At 38.9% G+C, this 17,213-nt stretch overlaps 1 protein-coding gene across 3 annotated transcripts in view; it reads right to left on the bottom strand.

Moving 5' to 3' along the window:
* Positions 1-16,012, bottom strand: part of nova2 (NOVA alternative splicing regulator 2) — an 88,418-nt gene extending 72,406 nt beyond the window's left edge. The window contains exons 1-2 of one of the 3 annotated variants that reach the window (XM_032591062.1): positions 15,914-16,012; positions 8,846-8,914 (exon numbers count right to left, since the gene is read on the bottom strand). In XM_032591062.1, the coding sequence (XP_032446953.1) occupies positions 8,846-8,914; positions 15,914-15,935 (91 nt within the window). In that variant the 5' untranslated portion in view covers positions 15,936-16,012. Of the gene's footprint in view, positions 1-8,845; positions 8,915-12,720; positions 13,609-15,913 lie in introns of those variants that run through there. The other 2 variants (XM_032591059.1, XM_032591061.1) reach the window with 2 other exon arrangements.
* Positions 16,013-17,213: the final 1,201 nt, after the last annotated feature.

Genomic DNA, 17,213 nt, shown 5'->3' with positions numbered 1-17,213 from the left:
ATTTATCCAGTCACTTTATTGATATATGGAGCGGCCTTAACAGCTGCTGGTAATGTTTCCTTTACTTGTTATAACAAAAAGAAGAAACAACTTTTTCTGACACTTGTATCACTTAGCATGCACAAACAACACCGCTTAGTTCAGCACAAGTAGCTTGTTAGCGAATTAGCTTCAATTTTTAGGCCTCAATTTTTCTCTTAAAGTTAAGAAAAAGTGTAAAAATAAGTGAGGGAGCTGAACCAGGAAGATATAACTTTATTTTCAATATATTTATAAATAAATACATGTTTTGTATTTTTGTAGTAGGTAGAACATTTTGACTTTATAGGTACTCACTGAAAAAGTGAGTACCCCTGTGTTAACACGTTAATCTTGACAGCCCTACTGATAAGCCGCATTAATTTATCGGCTCTGATTTCCTTGGTTTTGGGAGATTGGTAATCGGCCGATACTTGCATGTGAAGCAGAGGTCTAAAAATCAGCCACTGTCCTCAAAAAAATTGTATCGGCCAAAATTGGAATAGGCAGGTCAGGCTTATAAAAGATCGTAATCGGCAATCAGCCAGAAAACAGCAATCGGTGCACCCCTACTGCTAAAAATTGCAATAACACGGCCTTTTATTAACAGTTTTGTGCTTTGAAAGAATTTTCCTCTAAGCTTTTCTAAAAACCCTCCAAATGTTGTGAAACGCAGCCCAATTTTCAACAACCCGCCCAAAGCTGGTTTTTTCCAGCCCAACCTGGCAACACTGCCGGCTGCTGAGACGAGGGTCTTTGTTTTCACTCCTCTGAGCGTCTCTCACACAGACGCAGGAAGTCCCCACACTTCCTTTAACGAGAAGACACAAAAAGAAAGAAAAAAAAAGGCCACTGGCTGGTTATCAATGGAAGGAGCTTACAGCATGATCTCAGAGCGAGTCCGCAGAGACTGCGCTCCACCTTACTGTGTGTGTTCAGACAAAACCGAAGCAGATGCAAAATCTGTGGAAAAAAAAAAGAAACGCATTCAAAATGAGGTTCTGGAGCTGCAGCGTTTGTTTACAATAAATAATAAATCCTTCTCCACCACGACGTAACTGGATGTGTAAACAGTCCAATCTGTTGCTAAGGCCCCCAGCAGACCCAGCAGGCCCAGAATAGGCTCGCCAACGTCGGGGGGGATTGAGCGCTCAAATCCTGGGATCTGGTGTCCTCAGGCCTTCAGAGGCCAGGCAACGCGGCCGGACAACACCAGATTCTCCACTTCATCCTCTTTCACGCAAACCAGCATGACACATTTAAAAAAGAAGATAGTTTCCTTTTTAAAAGTATTTCACCACACTGCAAAAACACAAAACCTTACCAAGTAATTTAGATTGAATTTCTAGTACAAATATCACAATCAGAATTATTGTTATTGTTGTTGTACACAACAAAAGCGCAACAAAATTTAAAAAGCAGCAACTCTCAAAGGCAAAGCAAATAATTGAATAAAATAATAATAAATAAGTATATCTCAATAAATTTAAACATATAGTAGGAACACAGAACAACTGTGAAAATATATGGAAATAAGATCAAACTTAATTACAAGTAACTCTTCAGCAAGATATTAAAGCTTGTTTCAAGTAAATAATTCCTAAATATAGATGAAAAAATAGTTATAGTTCCTCTGGCAGATTATTTAACTTATAACAAGACATTTTCCACATGTTATCAGTGAAATAATCTGCCAGTGGAACTATAACTGGGTTGCTAGGTAACGGGCTGGGCGTGGCTCAGGTTGCTAGGTAATGGCGCAGTGGAATATTCTACCAGCGGAACCTTTATCAATATTAAGACGTGTCTGACTTAAAACCAGCCTATCTATCTCGTTATAAGTTAGTTTGTCTTATTTGGAGTGTGCTAAGATATTTGCACTAGAAACTAGACTAAAAATACTTGGTAAGATTTTGTGTTTTTTCAGTATTAATTCTGTTTCAAACCAGCTAACTACACAAGCACACTGCACAGCTTTTCAGATTTATTTTTCCACAATTTGGCAAAACATAAATAGAAAGAGGGCAGAACGATACGGATGAAAAACATCAATATTGAAGCATATCTGAAAGACTTCCAGACCTTTCTTGTTTTATCCACAGTCTTCACTTCATGCCAGTCTTTTTTCATTTTTAAGCAGTTAAACTTGTTTTATTTCAAGTGTACTAAGATATTTGTACTAGAAACTCAACCAAAATTACTTGGTAAGGTTTTATGTTTTTGCAGTGCATATCATTTTATGGCGTATGCCTTTGCCAAAGCCATATTTTTTTATTTAGTATCATGTTTTTATCAGATATAAGCAAATACTTACATGCATAGCTAATTAAAAATGAATAAAATCTGCGAAATAACAAGAATTTGTTAGAATACTAATCTTATTTAAATCTGTTTATCTTCAATGAACATATCACAGGTCGGGCCGGCATGTTGACAAATGGTGCTTTGGTTGTTTTGTATAGAATTGGCAAATAAATTTGTATAAAAATGACATTTGAATTCAAATTTCTGAAATAAAAATTCTTCTTCAACAAGAAGATTTAGTTGGAGTTAAGACTTTTATCATCCAGTTTTTGGTAGAAAGAGAGAAAAACAATAAATCACGCAAATGGAAATTATTGAACTAATTTTATTTTATCATGCGATTAATTAATTTATTGTTTATCATGACATATGTTGTGTCGCTACATGTTGTAGTTGATGCAGCTTTTACTATTAAATTGTTTGACATATTAGTAAATTAACACATGTAGTTCCTGAACGAGGAACAAAGAGTTGGACCGTTATTTTTCACAAACATTTGACTTCCAGGCGTCCATCTTGGATGTGTGAGGAGGATTTTATAAAAATTTACAAATAAAAACAGCAAAAAAATGGAGTTAAATATGAGCAGAGGTGGGTAGAGCAGCGAAAAACTGTACTCAAGTAAGAGCAGCACTACTTCAACATATTTTACACAAGTAAAAACAAAAAGTAGCAAGTAAAAACTTTAACAGAAACTGCAGGTGTGTGTCTGTGTCTGGTGGATTTCTGGTTAAAACATGTTTGTTTTTCATTCAGTGGGGAGAAAATCCAGAAATTTTACACAAGAGTAGAAATACTTCATAATAAAATTACTCTAGTAAAAGTAAAAATACTCATATAAGTGATATTTTTTTTCAAGTTACTCAAGTGATTGTAATTGACTAAATATAACTAGTTACTACCCAACTCCGAATTTAAGTAGACAAACATAAACATAAATAGCAGCAATCACAGTTTGATAAATGTAGAAAATAAACCGTGTTTTTGGGGGTAAAAGGAAGAAATGTTGATCCGGTTTGATGAAAGGAGGTTCTGGAATGGCGGCTCGGAGCTCTGGGGAGTCGGAAAATATTCATCTCCCTTAAGCAGGGAGAGTTAAGGGGGTGTGCAGGCTTTGTCTAACACACCCCCCCGGTCTTTTGTTGGAAGGTAGCACGCACACACACACACAAACCAACACACGCACATACACACCCCCACACACACATACACACACACAAGAGAGCGAGTGCAAAGCTCTCCAGCCGTGAGGCTCTGACCAGCTGTCTGCGCTCTAAAAGACGGCCTTCGTCACTCAGAAACAAACACAGCGAGCAGGAAATGTTTCTGCTTCATCCTTTTCTCACATTTACCGTCGCTGATTCAGTTATTCTACTTTTTTATGTTTTAAAAGATTTAAATTTTTCACCTGTCTTATTGTCAGAAAGACCAAACAAACTTGAAAGTCCGAAGTCAAATTTTAACTGAGTATTTTTGCTTGTTTTATTTGACTTCCACCGTACTGAACTGCATCTAACACTGTCTGCAACAATTCTTTGAATTCTTGAGTTGGAACAACATTTTTTTTAAAAAGCAACATCTTGCTGCATAATTTCAGTTTGAAACAAAGGCGCAGGACGAGCCAATCGGGGGAAAACATGGCGGCTAACAACAATAGCTTAACGCGGTCACTTTGTTTCTGTGCGAGTGTGAGAATCGGTATTGTTGGGAGCGTTTCGGAGGCGGGGGGTCCTTCCAGTCGCCCTCTCTCTTTCATCACAGCCTCATCCATATTCATGGCCGCCCTCATCGCTCTCCTCGCCTGCTAGCCGCCGTCAGCTCTGACCGACCGCCTGCTCAGCCAATAGCGTCCCTCCTTTCATGAGAACATCACCAACCTCTCTGTTCACCCCACCCTGTTCAATCCCTTCGGGTTTTTTTTTTTGCAATTTGACGCATTGGCTTAAAAAACAGCTAGACGGTGAGGAGAAAACGGAGGAGAGGGAGAAGATGCTGCTGCCGATGGTGGCTTTATCATCGATCGGCCTAGGAAACGGTTGCCGAGCGAGCATCGTCGACAGCAACGACGGCGGACAAAAGGATGGAAGGGCGTGATTAGCGTGGACGAAGAGGAGAGAGTGAAGAAAACAGGCGTGTCGCAGAGGAAAAGCAGCGTTTGTGTTCACAGAAACGCCTCGGAACGATCCAAACTGTACAATTAATTCAATATATCCGACTGCTAGACATGTAATTATCATGTAATTACCACATATTCACAGGTAATACCACCAGCCTGTCATGACAAATTTAGCCAGACAATAAATTGGCCCTGAAGTTATTGCGATAAACGATAATATTGTCATTTTGAGACCATTTTTGAGTGATAAACTTTAAATTTTAATGAATATTTAACACTGGAACTGGAAGACATTTCAAATATCCAAATTGTAAAAAAAACCCAGGAACAATAAATAAAATTAATTATTAAGTCTCTGTAAACAAGAAATAGCCAGTTGAGACCAAAACACCAGACTGAAGACATTACCATATATCTTTCTACGAATCTGTATACACTGCAAAAAACCAAAATCCTACCAAGTGCAAATATCTTAGTACACTTGAAATAAGACAAAATTAACTTACAATTAACTTTTCAGCAAGAAGCATAGGCTTATTTTAAGTAACTCCTGAATATTTATGAAAAAGTTATACTTCCATTGGTAGAGTAGTGCACTCTGCCGTTACCTAGCAACCCCAGCCAAGATCAACCCGTAACCTAGCAACCAAGTTCCGGTTCCACTGGCAGATTATTTCACTTATAACAAGGGAAAAATGTCTTGTTACAAGCAGTACTTTACTTTTTCATTGATATCTATGGATTATTTATTCAAAACAAACTCCTACGTCTTGATAAAAAGTTACTTGTAAGTTAATTTGATCTCTTTTCAAGAGAACTAAGATATTTGGACCAAAAATACTCGGAAAGATTTTGTTTTTGCAGTGTATGTGTTGCCTTGTATTGCCTTAATCATGTTGATTATTACATATTTACTTCATGTTAAAAAGTTGGATCAATGTGAAAATGGCTGCCTAAAAAACCCAAAGACCAGCGCAAGAGAGAGCAGAACATCAGGAAAAAATGAAATAAAATTAAGATCAATATCTTCAAAGACCCGAAGTCATACAGCCAGGACTCAACACGATCGAGTGTGTGTGTGTGTGTGTGTGCTGTTAATCCATCATTTCCACGCCTCCCTTCATCTCTCTCATTAAACCTGGGCTCTGCTTTTTGCAGGTAGTTGGACATAAAACACAGCGACAGACTCACACATGCAGAAACCTTCAGTCTGTCACTTGGCAAGGGCGTTTCAAGGTCGCAGCCTCTTTCTTCCCAACAACAGCCAGCCCGTCCATTTACTAAATGAATGGACTATATCTTAGAGGACGGAGGGCAGACGTACAGACTGAAATAATTAAATAGAAAAAGTAAGAGCAGGGCTGGGAATATGTACAAAAACCTGATCCCTAATCAGTTTAATAACCTCAAAATTCAGACGTTAAACTTGGATTCAGTCACATAAAATGTTCAATTCCTGAAATTAAAATGAAAAAAAGGAAGCATTTTGTGTTACATAAGAGTTTTTAAAGGCTTATGCAAGCTGTTTTTTCTACCTAAAACCTACATTTGTTTTAAAGCTCCGGACTGCCGGCGGGAACTGTAAGGTTCTGCAGCTAAAAGGCTAATGCTAATGCTTTCTGCTAGCTTTCTAGTGTCTTCTGGGTGAGATCGTGCCCTAAGCATGATGGGAAATAGGTCAGGACTGAGGTTATTCCAGTTAACTAAAACTAACAAAGGAACAAAAATGAAATTGAGAAAACATTTTTGTTAACTAATTAATGGGTGAAACGATGACTAACTAGAACATTGTGCGTTTATAAAAACTAACTAAAACATATTGAAATTATAGATATAATATCCTTTGTTTTCATGCTTATGACTCTATTATTCAGCCTTTTGAACTGATGTGAAATTGATTTTTTTTACATCAGCTGCCGGCAAATTAGGAATTTGCCGACAGTGGCTATGCTACTAGCGGCTACGCTACGCTAGTCCACAAGATGACAGCCGCAAAAGTTGGGAGAAAATGCCAGAGTCAGTTGGTTGTTCAACAATAACTGAATACGAGTTTTAAAGAATAACATCTTCTCTTGGGTATTTACTGGAACTGGTGCAGAAAATTATAAACTCATCAAATTATCAAGTCTTTTTCATTCATTAATATATTTCATTTTTACTTTTAATTCCTTGTCTACTTCCTGACCAGGGTTATAATAGTTTTGGGTTTTTCTTTATAGTTCATTTTTACTCATTATGATTTATTTTTTGTTGGTATAATTCAGTTAGTTTTGCTACTTTTTATTAGTTAAATATGGTTTATTAATTATAGTAGTAGTTTTGGTTCATTTTCATGTGCAAAATTCAAAAAGGTTAACATATTTTATTTATGTTTAGTGAAATAATCTGCCAGTAGAACTAGAAATTGGTTGCTTGGTGACGGATTGGGCTTGGCTGGGGTTGCTAGGTAACGGCGCAGTGGAATATTCTACCAGTGGAACTAGAACTTTTTCATCAATATTAAGGAATTATTTACTTGAAACAAACTCCTTTTTATTGCTAAAAAGATTCTTATGAGTTAAATTTGTCTTTTTTCACTATTTGCAGTAGAAAATACTTGGCCAGTTTTTGTGTTTTTGCAGTGAAGTTGTCGCTCCTTCAGTTCCAACAGGCGAAACTGGATCAAATATTAACGGTGAGCTGATTAAACGTCTGATCGCTCCATGATGAATTCCTTTAATAGCGTGGGGGACGGGTGCCGGGCGCCTGCTGCGTCCTGCTGCCCGGGCGGGGGGGGGGGGGGAACACGTAAGAGCGGCGGAGGGTCGGCGGATTAGCCGGCTGACAGTGGGGTGGGGGATGTGGAGCGAGCTCACTGATCTTTTCCGTCTATAAGATCAGCCTCAGCTTTTTCTGTTTTGGTGAGCAACTGGGATTTATGAGCAACTGGGGGGTTGATGGGATGGGGCGCTGGGGCGGTCCCGTGTCGTTTCTGCTCTCTCACTGCTGACCCGCCTTTTTAAAAAAAAATTAGTTTTTTTTGTCAGGTAAGCATATTTTCAATCAAGCTTCAACCACCCTGACACATGTATTCTTTTGTTCTCATTAGCCTTCGTCTTTTGTAAAAAAGCATTGAATGAAATAAACAGAAATATTCCGTCCCTGCAGAATATTCTGGGATTTTCTTGCTTGAATCTTTTAGAGAAATCTTTACTTTGTTGTTTATTTTTACCTTTTGCAACTAGAAAGTTTGAAAACCTCAATCAAGATGTACCGATTCATTCCCCAACAATCAGAATCAACCAATTTTCCCATGATTGGCTCCAATGAGAAGCTGCGTTTCCATCCACCAATTAAACTGCGTATTCTGACATTTTGAAAATGAACTCGCTTAATGTAATCACGCCAAAAATTTCTTTTTTGGTAGTATGTAAATTGGTTTATTTTGCTAAACTGCAACGGAAACACTTTTTTCCCCGTCACATGAGTCACATGATCAACAGCCGGATGTTACTACAGGCGGAAACGACGAAGAAGGCAACAACAGGAAGTCGTTTTTAACAAATCGCATGAAGAAACATATTCATGTGGGATTTCTAATTGTGTTTCTTATTTAAAGGAAACGCCACAATAGCAAAATTGTGTTCTTTCTACATTAACGGACAAAGTTTTGCGCTACTGACATACAAGTACAATATTGGAAAACAAATTAAAAATGTTAATATTAAACATATCATAAGTATGAATTCCTAACAGTTTGTGATCCATAAATACACCAGGCACTTCAATCCTTTTTTTTTTTTTTAGTTTAAGAAAAATCAGATGAAGGGAAGAGAAATAATAATCTTCTTTTCCGCCTTTGAGAAAACCTGCAGCACATTTCCATCTTAAAATAGTCGGTCACAATCAGACGTATTAGAGCAAAACCAGAAATCGGTTTTGGCCGGTCTCAGTCTGATCGGTGTGCGTTTCAGTTCTGCCTCTGCAAATTAAAAACGCAAAACGCGACTTTTATATTCATCCCGACCGCAAAGTGAACCGAAGATGAACGTTTCAACAACACATCAGCAGATGATATGGCCAGCATGAGGTCAAAGGTCATCAGCAGTCATCTGTGCAGTTATGTTGAACATCATGAAACAAAAACAAACACTGGATCTGCGTTAAAAAAAAGCATGGCAATGGATGTTATGGAACTGAAAACATACAATATAAACAATATCACCATGCATTACTCTGAGCAATGAAAAGAATGAAGGTCCTGTTTAATTGTCTCTGTTAAAAGATCCTAATTGTTTGAACTCTGTTTGAAATTCGCCTTCAGGAAAAACAGAAACATTAGCCGTGTTGCAGGGTTAGCAGTAAAAACTATTAAAAACAACAAAAGAAAAGAAGAAGGTAGAAGATCAAAATCAAAGTCTGTCTTACCAGGAGTCTCAGTTTCTTGTTGAGGGTAAACAATGCCTTCAGATTCAAATAGGGGCTGCAGGAAGGCCACTACAGAGAGAGGAAGCACAGGGGTGGGGAGTGTGTGGCGTGAACTAATCATTCAGAGAAACAACCAGAATCATCTAACTTTAAATCTGCAGCCTGAGACAGGAAAACCAGCGCTGGGTCACCTATTCCATCAGAACCAGAAGCTCACTTTGTGTCACATTAAGCCCTGATCTGGGCTGATTGCAGTGAAATGAGGCACAAAACATTTGTACAACACAGGAAAGAAACACAAAATATTACCAAGCATTTTGTCTTACACTTGAAATAAGACAAAAATGACTCAAAAGTTTGTTTTAAGGCAATAATTATCGCATATAGATCTTTAAAAAAGCTTATAACGAGAACTTTTTCCTTTTTGAAAGGATAAAATCTGCCAGTTGAACTAGAATTTAAGAATTATTGACATAAACCTTTAGTCATTTCGACTTAGTTCAAGTGTACTAAGATATTTATAAAATAAACAAGCTTGTTTTAAGTTGATAAATTTTGAATAATAGTTCCAATTGCAGATTTTTTCACTTAAAAAGGGAAAAATTTCTGCTTTTTTTTAATCTATAAGCAAAAATTATTGACTTAACAAACTCATATATTTTCCTGAGAAGTTAATTTTAAGTTAGATTTATCTTAATTGGAGTAAATTGACATGTTTCCCTTAGAAATTGGACCACAAATACTTGGTAAAATTGTGTGTTTTTGTCGATTTAAGCCCCGCCTCCTGCTAGCCTTAAACATGTGGCTGAGGTTTAGGCGTCCTTTCTGCCTCAGTAAAAGTCATCATCAAATGTCCTGCTACACAAAAATGACTTAAAAATAACGTCTCAGCAAGTTAAATAAGTTTGTTTTTAGTCAACAATTAACAGTTTGATTAAATTTTAAGCTATTTTTGTTTTATTTCAAGTATTTTCACTAGAAACTGGACCAAAAATCCTTGGTAAAATTGTGTGTTTTGCTGGTTTAGGCTCCGCCTCCTGCTTGCTGCTAGTCTTAAGCATGTGGTTGTCTGGCTGTGGTGCAGGCGTCCTCTCTGCCTGAGTAAAAGTCATCATCATCCCAAGCTTTTCATTTGTCTAAATGCACACGCCGGCGGAGTGTTGCGCAGGCAGCCGAAGCGTCCCCTGGGCCCCGGCTGTGGGTTTTTACATGCAGCCTGCTGCTCTGAGTGCTGCATCGATCTGCAGTTAAACACCGCCGGCTAACCTGACGCTCAGCCCTCCTCAGGTGGACTGATGTTAGCCAAGATGGCGGACGGTGGGGGGGTTGTAGGTCGGTTACTGTTCTTCCCCACAATTTCAAAGTCCGTTAAATTAGGCAAAAACATCAGACTTAGCCTTTTGGAAATGTTTACTTCATGTTTTTGTTCTTGAGTTACACTATAAAAAAGAGAACAGCAACAAATTACGCTACGTTAGCTAGCTCACTTAGAAAAATGCTACATAATTTATTGTGTGTTACTGTAATAATCAATTTGTTGTGATATTTTAGCAGCAGTAAGAATAATTAACCTGTTTGCTGTATTTCTAAGATCATTTCATTCATGTTTTTTTCTATAATAATCATGAAACATGTGCTACACTGCAAAAACAAAACCTTACCAGGTATTTTTGATCTAGTTTCTAGAGTGCAAATATCTTAGTACACTTGAAATAAGACAAATTAGCTTAGAAGTAACTTTTTATCAAGATATGAAGGCTTGTTTTTAGTAAATAATTCCTTTATATTGATGAAATGTTCTTTATCCATTGGGAAATTATTTTATTTATAACAGTGGATTAAGTACTTTTTCATCAATAAAAGGGAATTATTTACTTAAATTAAACCTCTATATCTTGCTGAAAAGTAATTTTTAAGTCAGTCTTATTTTAAGTGTACTGAGATATTTGCACTAGAAACTAGACCAAACTTACTTGGTAAGACTTTGTGTTTTTGCAGTGTATTTTTACTGGAGGTGTCTGAATTTCATGCCTTGCTTCTTGAATTAACATAAAAATGATCATTTTAGATGTTGCAGGAACATTTCTTTTTAATGTCTTGCACAGATTCAGTAAATCTCCCAGAATCCTCAGGCGGTTTTTTATTGTAATCTGAAGTGCTTTCCTGTGAAATCTGCACAAAATACATAAAGTCTGAATTAGCTTAGCAGGTACTGTGCGTACCTTTCACAGTTTAAATTTATGCTAGCATAATAAAGGGATGGCTCATGTTTTTATGTTGGACTGGGGAAGTCTGCCAGCAGTTAATATCTTACCTCCAGCAGATTTTATTATATTATATAATCCAGATCTGTTGGTGTTTAGAGGCTAACGCTAAGCTAACGGCTAATCTGAGGAACGAAAAACAAAGCAAAGTTTCATCCTCCTGAGACTTTTTTAACCTTTACAGAGAAATGTTTACAAAAATTAATTACAAAACTGTAAGTTGGAGGAGGTGTCACACCAATTCTCTTCCCATGAGGAACGAGGATTTAGAACGGAAGACATAAAGGAAATTCCAGTCAGAAAAGGACAAATGTAATAAAACAACCTCCTACTAACGTTTGACATGAAAATAATCATGAGTTTCTACCCAATATGAACATCATGATTGCCTAAACATTTATAAAACGTTTCCAACAGTGGAGTTAATTAAAAACAGGAGAAATACGATTTGGTCAAAGCATTAGCTTTAGCCCCACAGATCAACTTATCTGGATTTCTATTAAATAAAGACATCAAGATGGTTATCTTCTACAGGTAAGATGTTGTTTACCAAAAGAAGAACCAAGAACTTCCAGTATTTTTTATTCACATTCTTTTGACGCATTTGTAAAAAATCTGACTAAAGTGAAGAATAACTTGTTATTCCTTCATTCTTTGTTGCGTTTAGGATTACAAATCCTACCTGAGAACCTGCAGGACATTTTAAAGAATCTGCGCATTTTTTTATTTTGAAAAGTATGACTGTCCCTTTAACTGTCCTTCATATTGGTCAGCATATTTAAAGGAACACTTCCACCTGTGCGCTGAATGGAGGAGTCTATTCAAAGTGCATTGATGGAGCGGGTAGGTGGGGGTGCATGGCCAGTTTATGCTACTGATGGTGATGGGGATGCTCGGCGCATGACAGCATGTAAACAAAAACCAAATGTGGTGATCATCTAGCTTGGAGGATAATGAAGAAACATCATCTGAATGTTAAAAACGGCAGCCGAAAAATAAAAAATAACAAAAAAACACAAGCACTCCCGCAGTCTGAGCGACAGCAGAGCCCGGAGTGTCGCAGTCTGAACCGGGCTCCGCTTGTTTTTCGCAGGCCTGCGGCTCCCGTCAAGCCGCTTGTGTAACCGCGCAAACGGCGCGGCGATGGAGGCTGATGCGGGAGATTAGCACAAGGTCATCCGCGACGGGATGAGACCCTGACCGGGCTGCCTGCCCGCTGGCTTTCACTTGTTTACATCCTTCACATCGCATCCAGCATGGCGGCCGGATTTCTCCAAACGCGATCATTTATGTAATATGACAAAAAAGATAAATAAAAATAGAGGCTGAATCGTGCGCAGGGAGGAAGGAAGGAGGAGAAAGACGAAGGCTTCCCTCCAAATCCCTGCGCGCTTCATTGTTTCCTTCCCATCACAAGCGGCGACCCGTGATTATTTTACTGCTGATGGGAAATGATCGCCGCTCATGAGGGCGCGGGTAAAAACAACTCCTCTCAATTTATAGCGTTTTTTCCCCCTCCCGCTAAGTTTTTATCCATTTCTTAGAATCAACCTGCGTTTCGGTTCAGCCGCGGCTCTCCCGTCCAGCCAGCATCCCCATCTCTGCTCTTACCTCCCGTGTTTGTGCGCTTGGTGCTGCTGGCCTCCGTCGGGGTCTCCAGGGGTCTTTTACGCGAATCCGGGGGGTCGGACTCCATGTGCGGCTGCTGACTGTGATGGTGGGGACTTGAGAAAATGCCGTTTTGCTGCACAGCTCCGCCGGCCATCATTTTCGAGCTCGCTCTTGGATGCTTAAGCTGCGTCTGCGCTTAAATCCCCCGTCCGTGCGTGTGGTGTGTGTGTGTGTGTGTGTATGTGGTGTGTGTGTGTTTTTTGTTTTTTTTCTTCTTCCTCCCTTTCTCCGCTGGTCTTTACGCAGCGCAGCCGTGCAGATGAGTCCTGGGAGAAAGCGAGGTCGCTTTAAGAATGGGGGAAATACGCCTTTTTCTTACGGACGGCGCAGGTTGAGAGATGCTGCGCAGCGACGGAAAGATGGAAACAAAAATCCACCGGATCCGCTTCCTGCGGGAAAATTATAACAATAAAAATAATAATAATAAAAAATACTTTCTCTTCCAAGAACCTTCAGATATGCGGGCTAGGATATGTGTGTCATTCCGGACGGTGGCGCTCCTCCGCGAACAATGAAGAAAACAAGAAAAACAAAGGAAGAAACAAAACAAACAAACAAAAAAGAAAAACAATCGGGGTTGTTATGGTAATATGAAAAAACAAAGGAGGAAAATCCGAGCGTAATCTCAGTGCGGTTGTCCGGTCCTGGCTCCAGGAGGCGCGGATGAAGACACCCCGGGGTGTCGGCGGGCGGCGCGGGTCCGGAGCTGCAGGAAGACGCGGAGAAAGAGGCGTGCGGTTCGGCTGACTCGGTGAAGATGCTGCAGTCTCGCGTTCAGAGCATCCCTCCTCTGACTGGCTGCTGGAGGAGGCGCAGGGAAGCGGCTGACGACACTGGGCCTGATGATGCGTTCACGGCGGCTCGGAAATCCCGAATCCCACCCCCTCTAAAAACTCCCACTTTTTGATAAGAAACACGCCATCAGTCGGGTTAAAGCTTAAAACATCAGGTGCGTTTAGGTAAAGATTGACTTTTTAAATAACTAGTTAGAAGATCATGAAAAGGTTTATTTACTTCAGAAATTTAAGTTGAAATTGATTCATTAATTACACCTCGATTAGAAGAAAATCACCTGCTGACTTACAAGGCAGCACAAAAGAAAAAGGTGATTACCATAGACTATTGTTTCCAAATGGAAGAGGAAAGTTTAGTGGAAGGAAAACGTGTGGTAGAAAAAAAATAACTGCAGCTTTTATAGGATTATGAAACAAGCCCATGAGAGTTTTTTACTTTCTTTTTTTTATAAAAGAAAGATGCTATTCTTATAACACTGTAAAACCTTTCTTAAGAACAATAAAAACAATTAATATTAAAATATCTTTTTTATGTCCCTATGAGTCACACAGTCATGGGGAAACCTGCTGACTTGTCAGCGACAAGATGGAAAGTCAGAAAATGTCATTAAACAATTTAGTTGTTTGAAGACTATTGTTTCCAAATCGAACTGGAAAGTTGAGTGGAAGGAAAAAGTATGTTATGAAAAACAACAAGATGACTGCCACTTTTAGAGGATCATGAAACAATCCTATAAAAGATGGCTTCGTTTCCTTATATAAAAGAACAATTTTAGATTTATGAAAGTAAAGAATAAAAACTTTCAAAAGACCAATAAAAATAATATTAAAATATTTTCTTATTAGTTATAAAATCATGGGGAAACCTGCTAACATGTCAGGGAAAGGTTGGCAAGTCAGAAGAGGCCATTTAAAAACTGTTTGTAGATTGTTTACAAATGGAAGAGGAAAATTGAGTGGAAGGAAAAAGTGTGGTACAAAACAAAACCAACTGCAGATCTTATGAAACAATCCTACAAACGATTTTTCTTTCTATAAAAGAAAGTTGCTGTCCTTCCTTTTAGAAAGTCTTTATATTTTCTATGACAGTAAAAAGTATACTTTCTATTTTTAATAGAAAGTATACTTTTTATACTTCTATAGAAATAGAAGGGGGAAGTTGAGTGGAAGGAAAACGTGTGGTACAAAACAAAAACAAGGATAGCTGCTGCTTTTACAGGATCATGAAGCAATTTTCTATCAAATATTTTTTTTCTTTCTATAAAGGAAAGTTTTTATACTAATTAAAGACCAATAAAATAATTAGTATTAAAATACTTTTTACGTTATTATGAGTTACACAATCATGAGGAAAACTGCTGACTAGTCAGAGACAAGGAGGAAAAAGCTTGCTAGCGAGTCAACAACCGGATGTTGCTACTAGCGGGAATGCCGAAAAAGACGACAGGAAGTGGAAGGAGGATGATGAGGCTGCACGTTTTTTTAACAACCTGAACAAACGTATTCAGGTGAGACTTTAATTGTGTTTCTTATTTAATGGAAAAACCAAAATGGCAAAATTGTGTTTTTGTTCTTTGACTTTAGCAGAATATTGAAAAGGTTTGTGCACATTTCTAATGGAAACGCAGCTTCTGATGTAATATTTTATGCAAATAGGAAACAAGAACAAGTAAATAAGTTAAAAAATAAACTAAAAATACTTTTTAAATCGTATGATAGATAGATAGATAGACAGATAGATAGATAGATCGATAGATAGAAATTTGTGCTTCTGTTATCAAGTTTCTGAATTCCGACGACACGTGAACGCATCCCGAGGAGAACAGAGCGACGCCTCCAGGTGATTGGCTGAAGCCTCGTTTCTCCGATGAAAATATCAGAGCAGCGATATATCCGTCCTGTCGGGAGGTGGGAGGGACTGGGGGGGCTGGAGGAGTCAGAGGTCACGTGGTCACGTGACGGAGAGGTTGAGTGTTTGGAACCGAAACGCGCCAAAAAAAAAACAAAAAAAAAAACGCGATCACAGGAGGTCAGGCTCAGAGGAACTTCAGACAAACTTACAGGAGAGACTTTAGGCTTTTGTAAAAGTTTTGAAGTTTGTTCAAGTTGAAAAATAAAACTAAATTTTTTATGATGAATAAAGACGGAAAAAGGAGAAAGTTTGTGTTTGTTGACCCATATATAATGTCAGGGTGCAAAAAAAAAAACTAAACTAAAAGCAGCGCCATGCAGAAACACGAAGACGTGGAAATGAATGATGTGGTTTTGATTGTCCGGATGGGTTTCGTGCATCACCTGTTCTCCCCCCTCCCTCTGCTTCCGGTTGCCGTATGACCCACCTGTGTGCGCCGCCGCTGACATCGCTGCGTCGCTCTGCAGAGGGATCCTCCGGCGCTGTGAGCTCTGAGAGAGCAACACCCGCCTCAGAGTTTCTCCCTCTCTTCCTTCCTCTCTCTCTCACACACACACATTTCACATATTCCCTCTCGCTTTCTCTCTCACACACACACACACACACACACACACACACACACACACACACACACACGCAAACACTCAGAAATACCCCCAGCTCTTCTCTGTCTGTGTCTGGTCGGTGATCAGCTCTACAGATGCTCCTCAGTGATGCCTCCTGTTCATTGCAGTCAAGGTGACATTGTCCTACACACACACACGCACACACACACACACCATTTCGCATCGCCATGATATAAGCACACTGCCGGGTCTCTCTCCAGCTCTGGGAATACGTGGCAAATCCAAGGCAGCTGGACTTGCCACGCCGCAGCGTAGCGGGCGGAAGGCCGCGGCTACCTGGCTGCGCCACCGCACACTGTCGACCGTTTGCGCTCTGAACTTTGACTCACGCATTTATGCATTTGGCGCCGGGACCAAATCGTTTTCTGTTGGAGTTGTGAGGATCCCACAAGGCCGGTTCATCCACATGGAAAAAGTGAAGCAAGCTGTAAAGCGCACAGCGCTGCAGCATTCTTTAGTTTTTTATTAGGCTGCAGCTACAAGCAGATGTTAGGGAGAGATTTGCGCTTTTGGCGACAGGATGCGTTTAGGGACCCGCACAACATGCAAACACTGGAAGTACCGAGTACTTTCTGACACATAATACGCGCAAACAACTATAAGTACAGAAAATGCAGACTAGAAATTATTACTCCGCCGTGTTTTGGCGCCCTCTCTAGAGTGGCGCCCTCTCTAGTTCCCTGGTTTTCATTATAGTTTAGTTTGTCTCATTAGTTAAATATTAGATAAATATGGTTTTGTTTTAGATTCGTTTTTATGAGTTATAGCAGTAGCAGAGATTAGTAGCGTAGCCAAAAATTGTACAAAAGTATAAGTAGCACTACTTCAACATATTTTTACTCAAGAAGTAAAAGTAAAGTATCCGTCCAAGAATTTACTCAAGTAAGAGTAAAAAAGTATTTGGTAAAAAGTCTACTCTAGTAGTAAGATCAAATTATCAGTCATTTAATATTTAAAAATCACATCATCAGACTTACCAAAATATAAAGTTAAGTGGAAATTTTGGTATTTTAAAGACAAAAATGGCAATAATTCAAATAAGTAGCAAAAAAATAAATGAAAATGTTTCCAAATCAGTTTCTCTCAATAAAAACCTTATGA

The sequence above is a fragment of the Xiphophorus hellerii genome, chromosome 18 (assembly GCF_003331165.1).
Source record: "Xiphophorus hellerii strain 12219 chromosome 18, Xiphophorus_hellerii-4.1, whole genome shotgun sequence".
In the NCBI taxonomy this organism is placed as follows: domain Eukaryota; kingdom Metazoa; phylum Chordata; class Actinopteri; order Cyprinodontiformes; family Poeciliidae; genus Xiphophorus; species Xiphophorus hellerii.
The sequence above is the reverse complement of the archived record's forward strand: the minus strand, read 5'-3'. Positions and strand labels throughout refer to the sequence as shown.